General features: G+C 46.1%; 1 protein-coding gene across 5 annotated transcripts in view; it reads right to left on the reverse strand.

The window, feature by feature from the left end:
* The window catches only part of BIN1 (bridging integrator 1), a gene marked incomplete at both ends in the record, with an annotated part of 99,310 nt that overhangs the window by 11,956 nt on the left and 66,580 nt on the right, over window positions 1–20,774 (reverse strand). For 2 of the 5 annotated variants that reach the window (XM_082001601.1, XM_082001600.1), the window contains 5 exons: window positions 2,417–2,545; window positions 6,612–6,762; window positions 14,761–14,843; window positions 16,847–16,922; window positions 18,763–18,848. In XM_082001601.1, the coding sequence (XP_081857727.1) occupies window positions 2,417–2,545; window positions 6,612–6,762; window positions 14,761–14,843; window positions 16,847–16,922; window positions 18,763–18,848 (525 nt within the window). Of the gene's footprint in view, window positions 1–2,416; window positions 2,546–6,611; window positions 6,763–11,992; window positions 12,038–14,760; window positions 14,844–16,846; window positions 16,923–18,762; window positions 18,849–20,774 lie in introns of all 5 variants that reach the window. The other 3 variants (XM_082001604.1, XM_082001602.1, XM_082001603.1) reach the window with 2 other exon arrangements.

Here is a 20,774-nt window from a genome sequence, read left to right on the forward strand (position 1 = left end):
CAACTTATCTCAGGAACATGGATCCAGGCAGTAAAACACTCAAAGTTCTGGAAGGCAAGTCTGAGGGACCTCAGAGCTAATTCCCAAAGTTACTAATTCCCTCCTGAGACAGAAACACAGAATATGGCAGCTCACCCTAGCAGAAGGATTTGAATTACTTCCCAATCCAAAAAATGCTGTTTCAAATGCTTTCCATGTCAAAACATCTCAGAAACATGCAAATACAAGTGTTCTAACAAAGCCTAAGTTTGAAAATCTTTGTTACTTTCTTCAACGTCAGCAGAATAACTCCCTTTGACTGACCAATGTTCTAGCTAAAGACTGATGGCACATTCACTGATACCATTAATAAAACGGTCACTACAAAGGACATGAGTCATTAGTATTCAAAACTGAACTATCATTTCTGGTTTTTAGATTTAACCTAACCACTCCAAGACACTCCTTTCTACTCAGCTTCAGAGGAAGCTGCTCTCTCCAGGAAGTCCAGGAAGATTTGTCCCCATTTCCACTGAACTCCCAAGTTCGCTGGCCCTACTGCTTCCGCTACCTTTCAAACAACAGACCAAGCCTAGCAGGTTGGTCTCCACAGTTATATCATAGCTCCACCATGGAAAAACTCCTGGAAAGCAGCACAAGACACAATTTAAAAGAAAGTCTTCTGTGTACAACCCATATCACCATTATCTTCACCTCCTCTAACTTCGTCTTACTCCAGTTCTTTTATAGACTTTTCCCTCCCTTATGAACATCCTTGGCTCTTTTTGAGATCCACAGGCATGAGGACAAGGAACCAAGCTCTCCCGTCTCACAGTAAGACCCGACCAGTATGCTAAAACCAACTAGCATTCTATTACACTCCTCCAGCATATCCAGGTCATCGGAGAGGCTCAAACCCCAATCTTTAGTTTTGTTTGGTGGTGGGACACCAAAGGCTCCAGTCATGGAATAATTTTACCTGCCATTCAAAATTTACACGCAAGGGTATTTACCCAGCTCTGCCACAGAACAGCTCATTGGAGCTAAGACATCTGACAGAAATGGCCCTGGGCAACATGGTGAACGCTAGTGACTGTTGGTGCTTCAGTGAAGATTGTTCTGGCAACCAGAAGCCTCCCTCAGAACTCCCATTGAATGTCACAGCAGATCCCATCCTAGGTCAGGACACCGATCAGGTGTAGAAGAGTATGTCTGGCTAAGGGCTGGCGTTCACATGGAAACACATGATACAAACCATGGGGCAGACAGAGTTGTCCATTATGATACAAGAAAGGGAAGCACAGAGAATGATAGAGGGCTGCTCAGCTGCCTGTGGTCCCCCCCTTCCAACACTGCTGTCAAATCATCTCTCTGCAAGCTTTATCTATTGCAATGCAAAACCTGACATGGACTTCCTTCCCTCCCCGCTCCATCTCTGCTCCTCAGCAGCTGGGTGGAAGGTGGCAAGCCAGAGGCAATGGAGCATCATGATGCAAGGAAAAGTTAGGGAATGAGTCACAGATGAACACTAATAGAGACATTATTTGTGCTTTAACAAGCATTTAGGAAAAAAAAAAGATATATTTGTATATATATTTAAAAAATGTAGATGCAGGTGTCTCATGATACAGCCAGAAATCTGGTCAGGCTCCTATATGCATAAGGACTGCCATTCTCCAAGATCCAACACAGAATTCCCCACCTGCACATCTTCTCTTGCAGTGATTAAGTCAAAAGGAAAGTGAAGAGGAAAATACATAATTTGAAAATGTTTTTCCATTTTCAGGGCTTCAAAAGGCACCACATAACAAGAAAGAAATATTCTTATAGAACCGCTGGCTGGTGAAGAGTGACAGACTGCGTCAGCAGCCCTGAATTCACAGTAGGCACAGCCCTGCCTGTCTAAACTGGAGGGACAAGGAGAACTTCATGGCCTTTCCTGTGTGGGTGTGGGCTTTAAAAGTTACCACAAAGCCCACGTGTGAAGGTAGAGAGAGCACAAAACTGCCTTCTCCCAGAACTGGCACAAATACCAGTGTCAGCGCTTGGCGACATACAAGAGCAGAAAACACATGCCTCATCCACACCCAGGATGAATGGCTCTGGAGAGAGCATATCATGGGATATGAGGAGAGCCATAATCCATGTGCATTGCTGCTGAACAAATGCAGTGATTACTTTCTGGCATCTTCACCAGCTGCATTTCTCCTATGAAAAAAAGCTCTCAAAGGGAAATGTGTTGGTCAAAGCTGCCTTCTAGCCACCCTTCTCTCTAAGATGGCCTCCTATCTATCCCTTCGCCTTTTGAGGTCCAGTCCTGAGCTTGCCTTCCTCCTTCACCCGACCAGGTTTCATGGCTTGACACCTCCAAAGAAAAGAAAGGTCAAAAGGAAAAGTTCAGAGGCAGATAAATAAAAGGCAGGGCATAGCAGCTAACCTGCGACGGGGTTGTCACACTTATCTCGGGCACAAAATTGTCATCAAACAGACTGATGATGTTCTCCTGCTTGATCTCCTTGGAGGGGGTGACTTTTGGAGGCGGAGGCACCGGAGGCCCTTTCCTCAACTGCATGCAAGTGAGCACACGGCCACAGCACAGACGGCGACACCCAAAAAAACCAGAGACAGGAACCAGGTTAGCCACAAAAACTGAAGGTGGGGGAAATCACAACCACAGGCACAGAGCAGGGGTCCAGTCAACTCCATCTGAAGAGAGAGGGAGGGAGGGTAAAGGGCTGAACTGAAACAAAACAAAAAACCAACCACACGCCTCCAGAGAAGGTTTGGCATCATTAGTTACACTTCGGCCATGTGCAAGTTTCCCTCTGCAGAGGAGAAGCGTAACACAATTAATATGCATTGACAGGACATGCATACATAATTAGAGTATGTGCAACCTTCAAAAGAACCACTGGAAAGGGAACAGATCAATTACTGAGAATGCAATTCAACAGACCAGGCCAGCACTGCCTCCCTTTGCCGTACTTACCATATCTAAGTGAATGAGAGATCAGACTCAGTTTGTCCCATTATGAGTAGATGCCCACGAGGACAGATTCTGATCTGCCTAGTACTGGTTCCCTGATGCACCGGTTATCAGTGTACCATACCAAAGGTTGGAAGGAGCTCTTGGTTGCTTCTTATCACTTCTCAGTTTTAGGCAAAAACAATTCAAAATCCTGAGAAGCCATGACTGCTGCGGGCCCAACTCTGCTCTCAGTTTCACCAGTGAGCACTGACACTAAAGAAGTCACAAGTGTTTCTCAAATAGACATCCTAGAGAACGCATAACAAAGCCCGACCCCGTGACTGTAACCTATCCTAATACCCTCCCCATCATGCTAAAAGACAGCCTGACACTGCATCAACAATCCTATGGGAAGCTGTGGTAAAGCCTCCCTAGATCAACCCATTCACACCTTCTTTGCATTTTCCTGTGCCCAAGGCTCAATGCCCATTTCTAGATCAAATCAAACTTTGCAAAGATGCTACTGTATTGGAACAAAGCAGCCATACAAGTTCCCAGCACCTCAGCAATACTCAGGAATGACAATGCTTTCCCTTTACAGTGATGTTTTAGAGTTACTTCTCATCGTACCTAGGATCCCAAGGCAGCAAGACTCAGAGACCTGAAAATGAGCATCCAGTATATCAGTGTCAGGCCCAGTTCTGAAACACAGCAATCCCTGACTCCTAGTCCTGTACTCACACTCCTCCAGCATATAACTGAGCTCTACAAGGCATTTATTCAGATTGCTAAGGATATGCCCAGTTTTCTACTGTGTTAATCTACTTGAGAGTACAAGTGAGTATGCAAACACACATTTTCCACTGAATAGCTGGCTAGGGGAAAGAATGGAATAGTGTGGAATAGTTCACTCACAACTTTTCACTGTTTGCAGAAGGTGGTGTGTCCATATGCCCTGAGAAGTAGCCCTTCCTGAAAATACCCTGCTTGCCAGTTGCAAGAAGGGACCAGAAATTTCAGGGGAAAAATCTATTCTCAGAACAGAGCCACCATCTGCAGAAATTACAAACTCTAAAGTCAAGAATATCCTGACTCTTCGGCTATTTACTACTTTAAAGTAGTCAGTCTCCTTCCTTCCAATGCATTAGTGCTTTGGAGACCACAACTTCCATGGTATCCAGCATTACCTCTAACAGCAGTCTAAACCCACATCTCAAAGACAACAGGATTGCATACTGATGTTGGGTTATACCTAGAAATTCATCACCAAACAACTTTGCTGCCTAAAATAAAATAAATCCTCTAAAAACTTTCTGCTGAGTTGGATCCCACAGAGATTTATCTGTCTAAAAACAACACAGTTGTACTGATTTCAGAAGTGTCATTCAGTGGTGTAACTGAGAGCAAAAGTCTGACCTTTGAAGTTTCACAGACCCTTGAAGTCCTTTATCATCATCATCATATTACTCAGTGCGGAGTGCAGTCGCTTCTTCCAAAAGACAGAAATTAGCTGTTTGTGAGAATTAAAGGAGAGTATGAGAGCTATTTTTTTGGTATAAGGCATAGTTCAAAATTTAGTTAGTATTTATTTGGTCTCTCTTTGCTGTCTGCCTCTCTACAGCCTTTGCTTATTGTTTGCATTAGTATTTCAGACAGGAAGAGGCCAGAGAATTGTACTTGCTTGTTGCTCCATCCTCCTACAGAGGACAAGGGCCCCAGCCTCCCTAGGAAGACCCTAGAATAAATCACTTACCAATAGGTCAATACTAATGACATCAGTGAAGCTTTCAGTATTAAAGTCGAGCACCATTGAGAGTAGACCCTTGCATTTTCCAGTAGGCTGGCAAGCCGACACACACTTAATTTCTAGACTTTATCCATACAGGCACCAGGCTTGGCTCTGAGTACGAAACCCCAGTCCTTGTCTTCCCTCCCTCTGGAGCCAGCTCCATCTCCTAGCACCTAGTACAAAACTGGAGTGAAGCTCTTGTTCTTCACTGTAGTGAAGCCTGGGAGAATGAATTAAATATAGCTCGGCAAAGAGCTGCCAGGTGGTGGCAGCGTTAGCTGCAAATACCATTTCAGTCTTGCCTGTGGCCCATCTCGGGTTCCAGCCAGGGCTGCGCTGGAATATTCTGCTTGCTCGACAAGGGGTGCCTCTAGACTCATTCCTGTGGGCAGGAAGGCAGCAAGTGGATGAGCAAGCACTTGCAGCCTGGCAAAAACAAGGCTTATATGTGCTATTTAAAGGAAAGTGAAGAAGCCAAACTCAGCAAGACAAGTCCACAGGCAGCGTGAGCAAAATCTGCAGTGAACAGCTCAATTAATCTGTATGATTTCTTGTTCCAAGTTTCAATCAAGTTATAGCAATCTCTGAGAAAAGAAAAAAAAAAGAGGAAGGCAATTCTGGATAGTCATGCACTATCCTCTCCCCCATACACGTACCCTACTCCAAGGTGCTAGCTAAGCTGCTCTAGGCTGTGCCATACTGAGCGGTACAGAGTCCCTGGAGAAGTCCTGAAAAGACACTGCCAGGTATCCACATATCTCACAGGGCTGGAAAAGACCCTGTTGCCAATGTACAAACATCCTGGTTTTGTCCCTACTTAATCCTGAAAATCAAAAAAACAGTGGAGGGAAAAATATTGTGAGATGCTATCCAGAGACAGGAGACAGCTTACACCCCAGGCCTGGATTTGGAATCGCACTGCTATAGATGACAACAGCAAGAAAGTTCTGGGTTGCATCAGTCACTTTTTAGAAGCGATAGGTTTTCTCTTACCAGTTTGGCCAGACCCATCTCAACTTTAATTCTTCCTGGAAGACTCTCCCTGGTGTCCCACTTACTGAAATGCAAGGATTGGCACCAGACATAAATTTGGCCTAGTTACTATTTTTCCTTACTAAGCTTCTCCCCCATGCAGCAATAGAGGGATGGGAAGAGGAAGTAAATGTTTTATTTTCCTTAAGTCCCAAAGTAAAACATATCTTATGATATGCTGAGCAGCAGGAGCTATATCTGCTATTTCAAACATGCTGCTGGGTGTCTTCTGTGTAAGGAAAGGACTAGCAAAGGCCACATGGAAGGTATCAGACTCCATATAATGGGCAGCCTTCTTCCTGGTACCCACCTGTTTTCTTCATAGCGTAAGAATATAATGCCTTTATTTTTAGCACAATATTTTACCTTGTGATTAAAGTAAAACATCATGCAAAGTACAGATGTTCTCACTGTCCTTATCAATATTAAACTTCTTTCTTTGAACCTTCCTCAGTTACAGAAGTTCTTGGGAAGAAACTGGACCATCAAATTCCACAGGTTAATTCACATGTAAAAGAACAAACTTCCTCGCCCAGCTACAACTCCATCCTCCCTGGATCTTCTCGGCCACCCTACAGCAAAACATATTACTGGCCTTCCCGGTGCAGAAGCATTCAGAGACAGCTGAGTTCTTCCATATATAATACAGAGATGACCAATGAGCAACTTGCATTCTCGGGAACCTCTCAGGAACCAGTGAAGAAGAACAACTGTCATGCCACATTGTCTGTGCTCAGTAGTAGAAAGAGGTTCAAAAAAGCAACTGATGGATGTCTTTGACTCAGAGCTTGTGCCATCAGTGGTCATACTGCAGAGACATGGTCAATGTCATGGGGACACTACCTGAGATGGTGACTTTGGGATGCTTGCCCCAGGTGCTTCCAAAGTGGATGGTTCCAGCTCATGGTTGACAGTCTTGGTCTCAGGGCTGGTGATGGGAGATCCATCTGGTGGAGGCGAGGGGCTTTTATTTGCTTTCGCTGGGGTGCTGTCACTGAAGGAAGGGGAGAGAGAAAGGGAGAAAAAGGGAAAGAGAGAAAGAGAGAAGTCTGAGCCAGGCCTAGGAGGAGTTGTGCTAACCAGCACAGATCAGTGGCCTCCATTACCTCTTTGCTTCTCTGCCCAGGCACATGATGAAGACATCTGAAGCCTCTACAAGCTTCTGAGAAGCATCTTTGCTGAGTCACATGTGGTCCAACACACTGCAGTAGTACCACCATGCAGCAGGCTACTCACTAAATCCCTACTGCACGGATATATTTTGCCTCAGACACAGAAAAATAAAACCAAAAAAAAACAACCAGGCATCCTTAATTCTACTAGATTCTAACATAAGTGCCTGACATGAAGTCATAGTCTTTTAATACTGGGGAAGCAGATGGGGGAAGGAATTCTGTGCGGCTCATTTAGTTTTAGGTACTACAGATAAGAATTTTTCTGCATGGTAGTGTACTGACACCTGCACGGGTTATGACTAATAGATTCGCAACACCAGAACTAAGGCTGTAATCATAGAATATCATATTCCTCTATAAGGTACAAACTAGCTAAGAGGGAAGAGGGGCAAAGTAGCCAGAGGTTTCACAGATCATTCCAAACAGCAAAGAAACAAGAGAGATTCTGGCTGTTAATAAAGAATTATCTATTATGGAAAGTCTCCCCAGCCTTGTTTTCAATGATGAACCCATTCTGCCCTTGCCTTTCCAATTGGTCCTTATTCCAGGACTGTTTCTGACACACAGTCAAGAGGGACTCTTCAGGGAATTAAGATGCAAGGAGCATATGCCAATGGCAGTTGTTGGTTCATAACTTGGCCAGGTTTGGACAGATTTTTTTCAAAGGAATGGCAAGGAGGCAGATGCCTTTCCCTAAGGGCATGCCCTCACAAAGTGTCAAGTCTGTGCTTCAAAGTACAGAATCATGAGAGATTTAGTAAAAAGTTGGTTACCAGTAAATTTCAACAGGGATAAAGGTAAAGCCATTTTCCCAGCCTAATTCTCAGAAACAGCTGAATCATCTTGTCTGAAATTCAGCTGCCCAAAAAGCAATTAATCAATTTATTTCAAGTCATGCAGAAGCACGGACACTGGTAGGGCACATTTTAGCAGAAATAGTTACAGTTTGGCAAAACTATACACAGCTGAAAACAGAATATTACAGACTATTGCAAAAGGGCTGTGCAACCTCATCCACAGGGAGTGATGTTTGCCTCCACTTATAAAGTTGCAGTTCTTGTGAAGTTAAAGGCCTTGGGAGAAAGGCTGAAAGGAACAGATCCTTTCCTACAACTTGAGACGACAAATCCTTGGCACAGAGCCAGGGCCAGAGCAATGAAGACTTGATTCTGCAGGGACATCATGCAGTTTATTTCTTTGACATGTCCCAAGAGAGCCCAGAGCTCCAGACATGTACATCCACTCACACTTGGACGCCCCAGGTGTGGTAGTCATTGGATAACATGCATGATGGCCTCATTCCTAAACACTAATGAAGAGGGGAACAACAAGAGAATGGAGGGACAGCAAGGCATTTCAACAAAACTCCCCTTCCAAGCAAGCATCTCACCCTGTTCAGCATTCCAGCTTTCAAGCTCCCCACCCCATTCCCTCTTCATTCATTTCATCCTCACCCATTCCCCCCAACCCATATCCACACCCCCCACACACATTTCCCCACAAAGCGCTTGCTCTCAGGTCCACATGCAGGTCGGATGTTTCTGATGACACTAATACCAGCAGCACACCAACATGATGCAACAAACCCAGTGACGTTCTCTGCTGGCAGCTCGCAACCAGGGGCACATGAGCCAAGGGGAAAAAGGAAGAGAAAGGACTAAAGAACATGTATGCCAAACCCCTGCAGCTCTTCAGTTTGACTGGATATGCCTACAGTGTCCTTCCTCAGAGGTTCCCAGAAATCACTTCAATGCAGTGGGTTGTGTGAAGGATTCTGCAACATTGCCAAGGTTGTGCTACAGATTAGAAGAAGTAGTGGTTGGAGGGTGAAGGTAAGGAAGTCCTGCTCTAAATGGGAGTCACCAGGGAACAGCAGGCTCCACACAACTCATTCACAGCATGGAAACCCAGAAATTATTTCAGGAGAAGCATGTCTTGCTACCATTCCCACGGCAACACTGTTATGGCATCATCTGAGGCTGACATGATGACCTTGTTGAGCCCAGCCTCACTGAAGATCCAGGTCTGAACCTCAGTACACCATCTCTGGGATCTCAGAGTGGGTCCTACAACACCATCACCTAATCCCTATGAGGGCTGCTGCAGAAGGATGAGAATGGTAGAGACAGATCATCCAGGACTCCCTATGATTGAAAAATGATTGGTGCAGGAAGGTGTCTCGGGAAAGCGGGGAGTGCACGTACAAGGACTCAAACGTAGGGGGGAAATCAAGGCAAGGCTTTAAACCAGGGAAAACTCAGGGAGATATGAGGCAAGGTTTTCCTCAATCTAAGTATTTGGCTTGCAAACACATGAAAAAAATGTCCCCTGGTGCTAGAGTCGGGGGCGGGGGGGAATACCTGTTAACTTCCCTAGAGTTGAAAGCACTTTGGGGAAGAGGAAGGACATGGTGACCTACAGCTAGGCTGCCAGGACTCCTCAAATGTCCAGACTACACTGGGAGTATTGGGAGTACTGGCTATCAACTGGCCTATCAACACAAGGGTAGACTTCTTCTAGGGACCTGAAGAGGCCGTTTCTCCTAGTAAGAACGGAGTCCAGGCTTATTTTCTAAAGGCTACAAAACAGCTTTTTAGAGCCTTATTTCTGGTGCCTGGCAGTGACTTAATTTGGAGATACAGTGGTAAAAGGCTCCCCTATGAGAGGCAGCCCAGTTTCCTCCCCTCATCCTACAAGGGCTGAGAGGGCCTCACACTAAAGCCCTCATTAAGTCACTGTTATTTACAGCTTGTTTGATGTTTTGGCTGATCCCCCTAGGAAAATGCCAGTGCTAATTTTGGCTGAGCCTTTTCCAGCCCCCCGAGCGGCACCTTCATTCCTGCATTTGCTGCTTTGCACTCATTTAGCCAGTGCGACCAGCATCAAGCAAGCCTGTCACCAGGGTCCTCTGGCTTTCATGGGTCCCTGGGGAGCACATGGTGCCCACAGAGAGCAAAGTCCTGTCTCCAAACTGACTGCTTGCTCCAGAAAACATAGGGAAAAGCAAGAGTGTGGGGACTGTCCCCACTGACTAAACGCAAGTACCACAATAAAAGTAAGTCAAAACAACACTGTTATTGCTCCCTTTATTTTTCTTCCCATGAGCCATTGGGAAGCAATGCCAAATCCAAGAATATCAGTCAGGGAAGGGAAGGGGGTGTCACCTTTCTTCTGCAAATGGAGCACTGGGAACAAGGTCTAATCCAGTTACTGCAGCTGAAGGAAAAGCCAAAATCCCCCAGCTTCTTTTAGTACTGCTGAGCTCCCCGACCCCTTATGGGGCTGCCTCATCTGTTCTGGAAGAGCAGGAGTAACATCTGCAGATGGGGTCCCCGTGTGCTTGTAACAATCCTGCGTTAGATGATGAAACCCATTTTCCAATATGGTAAAAACAGATCAGCCACCTCCTGCCAAGTTCTCAAATTAAAAAGAAAAAAAGGTTGGCATCTCAGCTAAGGCTCAAACAGCACCTCTAAGCCAAAAGTAATTTATTTTTTAGCACCAAAGCAGGCTGAGTACTGGAGAATTATTAAAAAGAGGGGGACACGAGAAAGGGGGAAAAAGCACCTACATATACAGACGTACATTCTTGCTGCAGATCAAAGAGCGATCAAGTCCCACACGCTCTTTCCCTGCACCAGGGGTTGCACATTTCTCTGTGACCCCAGCAGCTGCTCTGACAGCAGAAACCCACAGCACAGCCCAGGCCAGGTACCTTAACTGCTGGGCCAGCAGGACTTTGTCAGGGCAGAGCAGAGGATGCTGCGCCTACAGCTCATCCAGATGAGATTTACTAGCTCTCTCTCTGCTGTATCATCCATCCAGTCTGTCCTCAATGACTGGAAATTTGACACCTCCTGTCTGGTGCAGGTACAACACTGGTTCAACCAAGGACCAAAGTCAAACATCTAGAGAAGTATTCCTGTGAATCCTCCTTTTTCTACAGTAGAAAACCTCAGAATGGTAACAACACATGACATTCCTTCACTACTTTGCACTTGAGGATATAAAAACAAAGATTTGCCCACCAGCTTCCCTATGAAATTACCATTCTTCACTCTCCAACCTCCCACTTTACAAAGGATGCACAGCAGAGACAAAGAAAAGGGTTGTGTGACTTGCCCTAGTCAGTGGGAAGCCAGGATCAGAAAAGCAAAGATCCCAATACATGAGCACTTGCTTTTGTTGCTGGCAGGACATCATCTTGAGAATTAGCATTTTTTTTTTTCTTCCTATAAGGACCCCATGGAGGGACTACCAACACAAAGACTAAGAAAAACAAAAGTTAGGGGAAGTTTCCATGCCATTATGCAGCAATTCCCACTTTGCTCCAGAGCATGATCTTGTCAGAGTCCTTGACCTTGGCATGGTAATTCTAGGCATTGTAGCAATCCAGTTATTCGATGCCATTACTGTCTTAAAAGGCAAGCTGCTGACATTAGTCTTTCTACAAGACAACAGCCTTCCCTTCCCTTCAGCCCTGCACAGAACTTTAAATGGATGAAGCAAGCCAGTGAGGAGTAAGGAAGAAGAAAAGCTGAAAGTGTCCTTCTCCCATCTCATCATCCTCATCATCAGGTAGATAGGACAGGACTTCTGAGTGCAAAAGACCTGCCTCATGGTCCTCCCTGACCAGGCAGGGAATGAAAATGTAGTATTTCAGAGATGTTCAAAAGGGCAAGTCCTACTAGGTAAAACTAGAACTTGTTAATCACCAAAATTGTTCATATTTCCCATGGAAAAGCCAGCACCGCACTTTTAGTCACACAAAAACAACTGAACAGACAATGCCTGAGCTTTCAACACTGCCGTCTTAGATAGGAAAAGAAGCAAGGATACAAACCAGGCACACAAGCAGTTAATGGTATTATCCAGACACAGAGAGATCTCAGCAGGACCCAGCAGGCCATGAACACATCGTATCATGCAAAAGACCCCTCTCCCATCACAGGGTTAACACGTGCCAGGCTGTTAGAGTCCAGCAACAGCCTCTCCAGGTTTAGGAACTAAATCAAACATGTATCGAAATGCTGCTCTCCGTACCGGTACCTGCTCATCTTTTTCCTCAGCCTGGCGAACAGTTTATTTTTCTTTCTGTTGAGGATGGCACGCAAATCATTTCCGTTACAGGATGGCACAGTCAAACCAGGGAAGAAAAGTTAAGCTTCCGAGTACCCATTCACTTGGTGCCACAAAACTCACTAATCAAGACGACAAGCTCTCCTCTCTCACACACACATACAAAAACACATACACACTTCCCTCAGTTCCTAGAAAGCTATGGCCTGGTTCGGAGAGGGTGAGAGAGGGGTTTTTGTGCCTGTCAGAGATTTGCATATATGTGAGGAAACTAGTGTTTTCCCTGCTCTTTGGAATATGGGGCCAGGGTGTACATGGATAAGAAAAAGGAAACTGTAGACCAGCAGAAAACTGTAAATGTCCTTTTTCCAAAGGTAATCACTGTGAGCTGTAAGGAGCTGTTCCTTACTCTCCCCTGTAAATATTGGTACAGAGGAAACAAGCTCCCCGTTCTCCTTCACTTATGCGATCTGTGTGCAGTCTTATATGTGGAATCTAATCAGCAGCTTTCCTACTATGTCTTGTTCCAGTTCGTCCGTTCATACTAGGATAATGCTACAAATCTCCTAGGTCTTCTAGGCATCTGAGCCTTGAACGTTCAAACTCTTTCAGAAACAAATCCCAAACATATGTCTGAGGTTCCCAGAAACAGATCAGCTGCTCTGTGCTACTGTGCTACATAGCCAGCATCAGATTTGTCAGTCACGGTGGTATTTCTGTAGGGCCTTGCATGAATGCCATGATGTACACAGGTAACTGCCTCTTCTTACACCTCCTCCTTCATTTTCTGCAATTGTATCCATCTCCAATCCCCTTTCCAGTAGAGAAGATTTAGGGAAGCATCTGCTCCTACTGCAGACCACAATGGGCAATCACATTGGTGAGGGCTATTTCCCCCTGCACACTCTCACTCCAGCCCTGTGCCACAATGGCAGGCCAGATGTGGAGGACAGGCAGAAGTGCCTCTCAGCATTTCCTGGCCACTGCAAAACATTTATTATCCTGGCAAACCTTTGCCACATCCTCCCACAATACCCTGCTCCACTGAGCTCAGGGGGAAGAGAGTTGCTCTGGGGCAACTCTGGCATCCCAGTAGAGATGTAGGGAGCAAGTGATGAAGCAGCAGCGCTCAGATTGCTACTCGCACAGGAACCTCTGCGTGTGCGCTCGCTTTCAGTCTTTAGTGCCATGTGGTCTCCAGGCAGCCAAAGGGCACAGAACTGCAGCCGAGACACCGAATACAGCCCCAGTTGAAGCTAGCACTTTGTGTGGGTGGGAATCATGAGGACAGGTAGTTTATTCATTGGAGGCTCTTTCAGGCCAAAAATTTCACGACACAACAACAAACACGTCTGGGCCAGGCTGTCACTACATCCTTGCAATCAATTCCTTGAGTAAGAAAGGAAGAGAAGAAGGAGGAACTGGACAAAGTAAGGGCTACAGCTTTCCTCTGTCCTGTTACTTCATCCTCTTCCAAGGGCCCTATCTGCTGCTACCAGAGGCAATATAGCACATGTCAGCAAGAGGATGGGCATCATGGCCTTCTCACAAGGCTTCAGTCGTGTTGTGATGATCAACAGACAACACATGCTAACTTGGGAAGACGATATTCTTTTCACAAGAAGCATTTCTTCTAGCATCCTGGAAATTTGGAAATCCAAAATACAGGGCCCAAATTTTACTCAAATGTCTTCTTTCTTTAAAGCTGGCAAACACTACACACATTGCTGGAACAAGACACACAAGTCATCTGTGCACGACTGCAACAGCAGGTTAAACTGGGAGGAGAGGCAAGGGAGCACAAAGGTCTCAATAGCTGATCTAGCCCTTCCAAATCAATGCACTCAGACCACAGCTTGCCCTTACTTCATGCTGACTTCACCTCCTCCCTCCATCAATACACCAGTTGAGGACATGGGCTGTGCTCCTGCTTACCGGCACGTGGGATTAGTGTCAGCTGGAAGCCGGAGCCTGATACTATTTCATCACTCACACATTTGGACAGGAGCCAGACACAGCCTCATCCAGAGCCTAACCTCTCCCTCCCCTCCCAGTGTTAGAGAATGTGCAGACTTGCACATAACCAAACAGGACTGGACCCAGTTGAGGAAAGAAAACTAAAAGCCTGGAGGAGGCTCACTCCTTGCATACGTGCAGATTGGAAGCGCTCTGAGATCAGGCGGCCTCGTATTAGTGAGGCTGCAACTACTTCCACAGCACACACGGAGGAAATGCATCCCAGCTGGTACATAGGAGGGGCATAAGGCTTTGGCAAACAGGAGGTTACAAGTTTGGAGAGCCAAGGAGGATACTGGGGAAACAAATGAGCTCTTGGTGCTCAAACTCACAAGCTGCAGGTACATGGGGGAAGCTTTTGAGGGGAAGAACAGGACGGGTGCTGGGCAACTGAACCCAGAAGGAAGGGCAGCTCAGTATTATGTCAGTGCATGGAATTCAACTTAAAAAAAACACAGAGCTGAAAGTTGCCTAAATATCCACATGTAATGGAAGTTTAGGCCTCCAGACGCTATTCCAGAAAGGTAAGAGGTATTGCATCTCCCAGCCCCGAGTGCAATCTCTGACATGTTCTAAGGAGTTCCAGGAGGGCACTGGCTGGCTATATGCAGGCAGTAAATCAGTCCCCAGCTGACAACATGGAGGTTTCAATACGACTAGCAGAGACATCTCTATCCCTCCTCCCCTGCTGAGGGAAAGACACTGCTCCCACAGTTACTGACCTGGGCTGTGCTTTAACAGGGAAGGCGTTGCCTGAGTACTGCTTGTCTAGACCCAGCAGGACATCATGGAGGTTTTGGTTCAACTGCGAAATAGAAAAACAAAAGAGAGAAAAAGAATGAGAGAAGAGCCCCATGTGCCAGAATAGAGTCTGAGCTGGCCTGCACAGGCTGACCAAACACAGACTTGTGCCCAGACATGTGCACGTATTCAGTTATCCCTAGAGAGGACAGCCCTACATCTGTTTCCACTCCTCCATAGAATATGAAATGCTAGAGCACTTAAACTGTTGAAGAGCTGCTGGTGCCTCACAGGAATGCTCCGTCTCTCTTGCATACCATACCATCCTCTTTGTTTCTCTATCACCTGCCCCCACCGGTGTGTTGCCAGGTACCATTGCAGAAGCAGGCGAAGTGTCTACCTGAAGGATCTACACGCCGGAGCTGAAGCTTCTCTCTAGATTTGTAGCGAAAGCTGTTCCTCAGATCTGCTTATAAAGCTTGGAATATGGCCATTTGAACTGTGGAGCTAAAGGCAGCTGGACTTCCAGTCAGCAGCAAGCCTTGACTTCATAGGCTGCCTGGGACATCTAGGTTTGGGCAGGACCTGAATATCTTTGCAGAAATGCAATATTAGGAGTTAAACTCTCCCTGGAATTGAAGGCTGCAATATTCACTCCAAACACTCCTATTCTGAAACAGCCAATTCACAAACAAGAGGAGATGCCAGATTTATCATTAGGAGGAGGAGGGATCCAACACCATCGATGTTGGAGGCATGGTGCCAGCAACACCAGCAGTTAATTGGATACTATAGCAGTAATAAGAAACAGATGGTTCTTATGGAACAAAGCAAAAACGCTTCTCATACAAAACTCCTCAGGAAAGCAAAATCCAACATATGATACAAGAGGAGAAGTCCTGTCTAACAAGCATCTTTCCCATGTTTTGTTGAATATAAGTTAACAGTAACAAACTGATAATTATAACAATCCTCCCCATTCTTAACAATCAGTTCACCCCTCAGTGGAGCAGAGCAGGCTATTAATTGGAAAGGTCCCCATGAAATGTCAGCAGGGATCAAAATTGATGCATTACACCCAGGCAGAGGGCCCTGACTGCTGGGAATTGAAGGACTATATTGTTGCTTGTTGCTTAGCGGCTGCCTTGTTGTCAGGATGACATTGGGGAGGGAATACAAGAGTTTTCCAGCTGGGCTTTCAGTCACTCATCAAGATTAACGCAACATTTACAGAGAGTGTGCAACTCTTAGGAGCAGCGCACAGACCTAATGAGTTCAAGACTTCTCTAGCTTTTAAGTGAACGAAAACCAAGAACATTCTCATAAATGAAAGCGGCAATGGGGGGCATTCCCACAGACTGTTCCTGAAGTCCCTGCTGGGTGCTGGCACACAGCACCACGATCCAGCCTGCCACTACCAGGTTACAGCACTGCTCACTGCTGTGATACCCAACTCATGGCCAACTGATAGCCCATGCAAGTACCATGCTATAAGCACTCAAATGCCTTCTTTTGAGTCACAGGGCAGGAAAGAATGCAAAGCAGAGAGGTACTGCTGGGAAGTGCCTTCTTGAGGGATCAGAGTGAGGCCAATTTGCAGATTGGCAGATGCACTGCTGTTTTCACCCCCACAGCTAGATCGATGAGGTTCACAGCAACTTGCTGCCAGGTAGCAGAGAAGGGGACAAATAGACACCAGGCTGAGGTGTCCAGGTTATAGGTTACAGATCCATAACGTAGAAGAACTAAAAAAAGGCAACAAGAGATATGCCTGAATGCGGCTTCGCTTCTGTCTAGGGATCTGCAAATGAGCCCTGCCAAGTGACACAAACTCCCCACTACTGCACAACCCCGTGGTCTCTTCCCTGTGCTCCATCCCTTTGCATTACTATCTCAGACAGCCTTTCTCTCGAGTGGCTCAGAAAAACCTAAGGGTTAACATTTTCCTCTGATGTGGGGAAAACGTTCTGTTTTGTCCAGCTGTTTTTTTCCAGTTGTTTTTTTTTTTTAATTTTAATAACAGTGAAGAAAGGATGTATTAGTAGGATAAGCTGCTAGTTGCCTTACCTTGCTCATTTCTTTATGGAAGTTCTCTTCTAGGCCTGCTATACTCTGGAATGTGTTGACGTAGAAACCAACACGACTGCCAAATGAAAAATGAGACAGAAGAACTCAATAGACACAATGCTCTCACAAAAACTTTACATTCTGCCTCTTCTGCTACCTCCCACCCACCACTCCCATTCTAACTCAACTCTGTCAGGTCTGGTATGTGCTGGAAGAGAAGGAAGACTGAAAAGTGTGAAGGAGTGATGGAACAAAGGCCAGGTATGGGGCAAACATGTCCAAGGTGAGGAGGCGGCCAGGTGGGATAGGATCTGAATTTGTGCTGGCAAAAGGTGGGGGGAAGAGAAGGGATAAAAATGAAAGAAAAAAGAGAGCCAGTGCTAAGGTGATGGAAAGGAAAAGGACAGAGGCTGTGATGCAGATGGGAGTGTGGGGAGAGCTGGGGAAATTGGCAGGAGGACAGATATTAATTCACTCTGAAGTCCCTCAGCACCAGGGGAAGCAAAACAAAAGCATGAACCGTTTGCTTCAGGGGCAAAAGAGTAAGAAAGCACAGGGTAGGCACAGAGAGCAAAAGGAAAGCAGAAGGATCAGCTGGATAGCAGGAGTCTGTGAACAACCTGTGGCACCTTAAAATCCCAGCAGCTGCCTACCACTGTCCTTCTAGCCAGGCTGCCAGAGAGTGCTGCACCAGCACCCAGCTGGAGAGGCAACAGCAGGAGGGAGATGTTAAGGCCAGCAGCACCACCATTCTGCACACAGAATCACGCAGATGCCTGTGTCCCTCTCATGCCTTCCTCAGCCAGGCCTGCACACTGCTTTGAGCGAAGAGCCCTGACCCAGGCTGTGAGCAAACGGGAGTCAAGGCAGACATCAGCTCTTTGCTTTCCTGCCCTGCTGCCACCCACTCTTTCCATCCCCCACAGACCAGCATTGCCAAGCCAGATGTGATCACTGCCTTTAAAAATAAGAAACTGGGACAATCCTAGGAGATTTTGCTTGCTTTCCACTATGTCCTCCCCATACATCAGCTTCTGCTGCCCTCCAGTTCATCCTCCAAGCTTACTGTTTAAAAAAGCCTGTCTCTTTTTTTTTTTTTCTCCTCCCTTTTCATCACCATAATCACTGGTATACCAAGTCCATGGTCTCTCAAGTCTTCCTATTCTCTCAGCCCGTTCTCCTCTGCCCAGGCTATGTTTTGTTAAATAGAGTACAACAGGACAGTTATAACCACTTGTTCCTCACTGGGTCCTGTGTCAGATAGCCAGGAGCACATTTCAGGGCAAGAGAAGGTAGCCACACCAGGATCCTTCCCTCATCTTTGTTCACCCAACTGCCCAAACCTGAAAGTGGCATCCAAGACAGAGCAACCTGTCCTCTCATCCTGCCTCTTGTGTTAAATCTGCTGCTTCACCAGGTGTTCATAAGCTTCCACAGTGAGACACAGTGATCAAGGCTTTTGGCTCTCTCCAACCCCAGTGACTGTATCAACCCCTCTGACATCTCATCCTCCCTTAATCAGTCAGCTGACATACCTATGCAGCTGCAGATGTTCCTTCCAGACTGCCAGCTCCACACCCAAAATCTCAGTGACCCAGCCTGCTCTGTCTGCTGTCCACAGCAGAAGCTGGACCATTGCACAGGAAAGTTGGCAGAGTTGGTGGGGAAAAAGGATTAACCAGACAAAGCATAGAAACACAGTTTCTCTTTGTGGTAAAACTGAGTTTTCCATGAGGATCATGAAGCAAAGCACAGAGAGCCCAGGGTGAACCTGGCTGGGGAGAGTCCTAGGACTGACTCTCTCAGATGATCCAGAAAACAAGAGCAGATGCCCAGCCCAAGCTAAGGAGAACAGCAATACAAGAGCTTGGATCTTCACTTCCCTCCAACCAGCCCTTGGGAAAACTTCCACTCACCTATTCCATAGTGAGGGCAGCTCCTCCTGCAGATCAACATTCATCTCTTCAAACACCTTCTGAGCCTTTACTAACTCTTCTTCAGCCTTAATAACAGAGAAGGAGGATTGTCAGCTCCAGCGCAGACATGTACCCTTGCAGGGCTGGCACAACTGCGATACTTGACTTCTTTGTGAGTCAATTGGCAAAATTCTGGCATGGGGTAATCCCCATCCCCAATGAGTCTCCCAGGAATCAGGGTTGCATCACAGGTGACCTGTTGCCCCTTCATCTTGCATATGTTACTCTCAGGCTTTTTTTTAATGATTTCCCCATTTGGATACTCAGAAAGTAATTCAAGCATCCACTAACATGTTTTAAGTTCTATAAATTTCCCTGGCTTCAAAAACTGAATGGAGCTGGTCAGGCAGTTCAGCCCCCAGCTTGGATACAGATGAAGATAATAGTGACCCCTGCCCCTTGCGAGTTGAAATCCATCCCAAATAGCATTGAAGAAGAATCCTCCCTCAAGGGGACTCTCTCTACTCAGGTAAAGTCATGCCAAAGCCCCATATCTTCTGAGGAAGGGAGGAGGTCTGCATCTTTGTCCGATACAGCTCTCACAAAGCTGACTGGAGAAGCAAAGCAGCATATGCAAAGCATGAGTTGTACCAGCAGGACGCCAGGCTGGAGTGCTTGGTCTCAGTGGTCTCACACAAGAGCAATCTCTGTCTGGCTGTTGGCCACCAACACCAAAGGAAATATGCCTCGTATGGGACTTCCTTCTCCCAGTTGAGAGTTTAAATTTAACCTAGACACTGACAGACCCCAACACTGATGCATGAATTCTGTCAGGTTTCAGTGACAAAAAGGATGATCCTGGTTTCTGTTGCTGACAGCAGACACCAGCAACACGCACGTTACCTTTCCATATTTGTCCTAGATGACCTCTTCCTCTTTTCAGTGCCCTGACTTAAAACTCAGAGCTTGCTAGTTAAAACGTTTCTATTCTGTAATTTGCAACAGCACAACGTTCTCCTATAACCCTGTGCAGTGGGATGCAGGAAGGCAAACCCCTGCATGAGCAACTTGACAATACATTTTAACAGGAAGGTCAGCACAAGTCGCTACTTACATGTGTGACAACAGCAGGAATGTCAGAACGCCACAGAGCTCTGCAAAGAGCCCGCAAGTCACTGGGGAACTGGATCTCTCTATGTGCCTGCAGTCAGATCCCAACCCCTTCTACAAAATGAAGTTTATCTTCTTTGTGCCAGCTTAATTAAAGAAATCCAGCTTACTGCTCCTTAGTGACACTTATATGCAAAGATAGGATTGATGGGAGAAAGGACTTAAAAATATGCAATTCAGAGTCCTGTTCCTCACAGTGTTGTTTAAGATCCTTACATTCTCCATTTCTCTCCTGCCTTATGAGCAAGCCACAGAAGCTCCTACTTCCAGCCAGCTCCACCTTTCAGAGAGTTGCTCATTGCTCCCAAAGGCAAGGTTAAGACTTTGTACTCAAGATCAGAAGACAAAGGTTCCCCCAGAGAGAGACACAACCAGGAGGTACTCAAAAGTTAAGCAGACCTTGTGAGGAACAGGCAGGGGGAGAAGGTGCCATATGCTTCCACCCAGAAACCCCCGTATTTGGCTGCTACGCCCACTGAAAAACCCAACACTGAGAGAGTTCGCACCAAACAAAGAGACCATTTAAACAGAGACATAGTTTATGCTGGATCAGAGACAATGACCACAAAAACTCATTCTGCCTTAAAAATCCCTCTACAAATGAATGTTTCTAATGTAACCATTCTAGAGGGAGAAGAAAAACCAAAAATCCCAGTCCAGTCTTTGTCTTTATATTACCCTAATTTCCAAGCTACACTGGAACCAGAATCAACCCAGGAGATGAGGCACTATTGAATGCTGTTAGTTTTTCAGATACAGTGAATATTAGTAACAGTCTTTCCCTCTCTTGTTTACCTGTTCAGAAGGTCAAAGAACCTAGAAAGCAACATGTGAATATTGTG

This window comes from Phaethon aethereus (genome assembly GCF_964289735.1).
Source record: "Phaethon aethereus genome assembly, chromosome: 6".
Taxonomy (NCBI): domain Eukaryota; kingdom Metazoa; phylum Chordata; class Aves; order Phaethontiformes; family Phaethontidae; genus Phaethon; species Phaethon aethereus.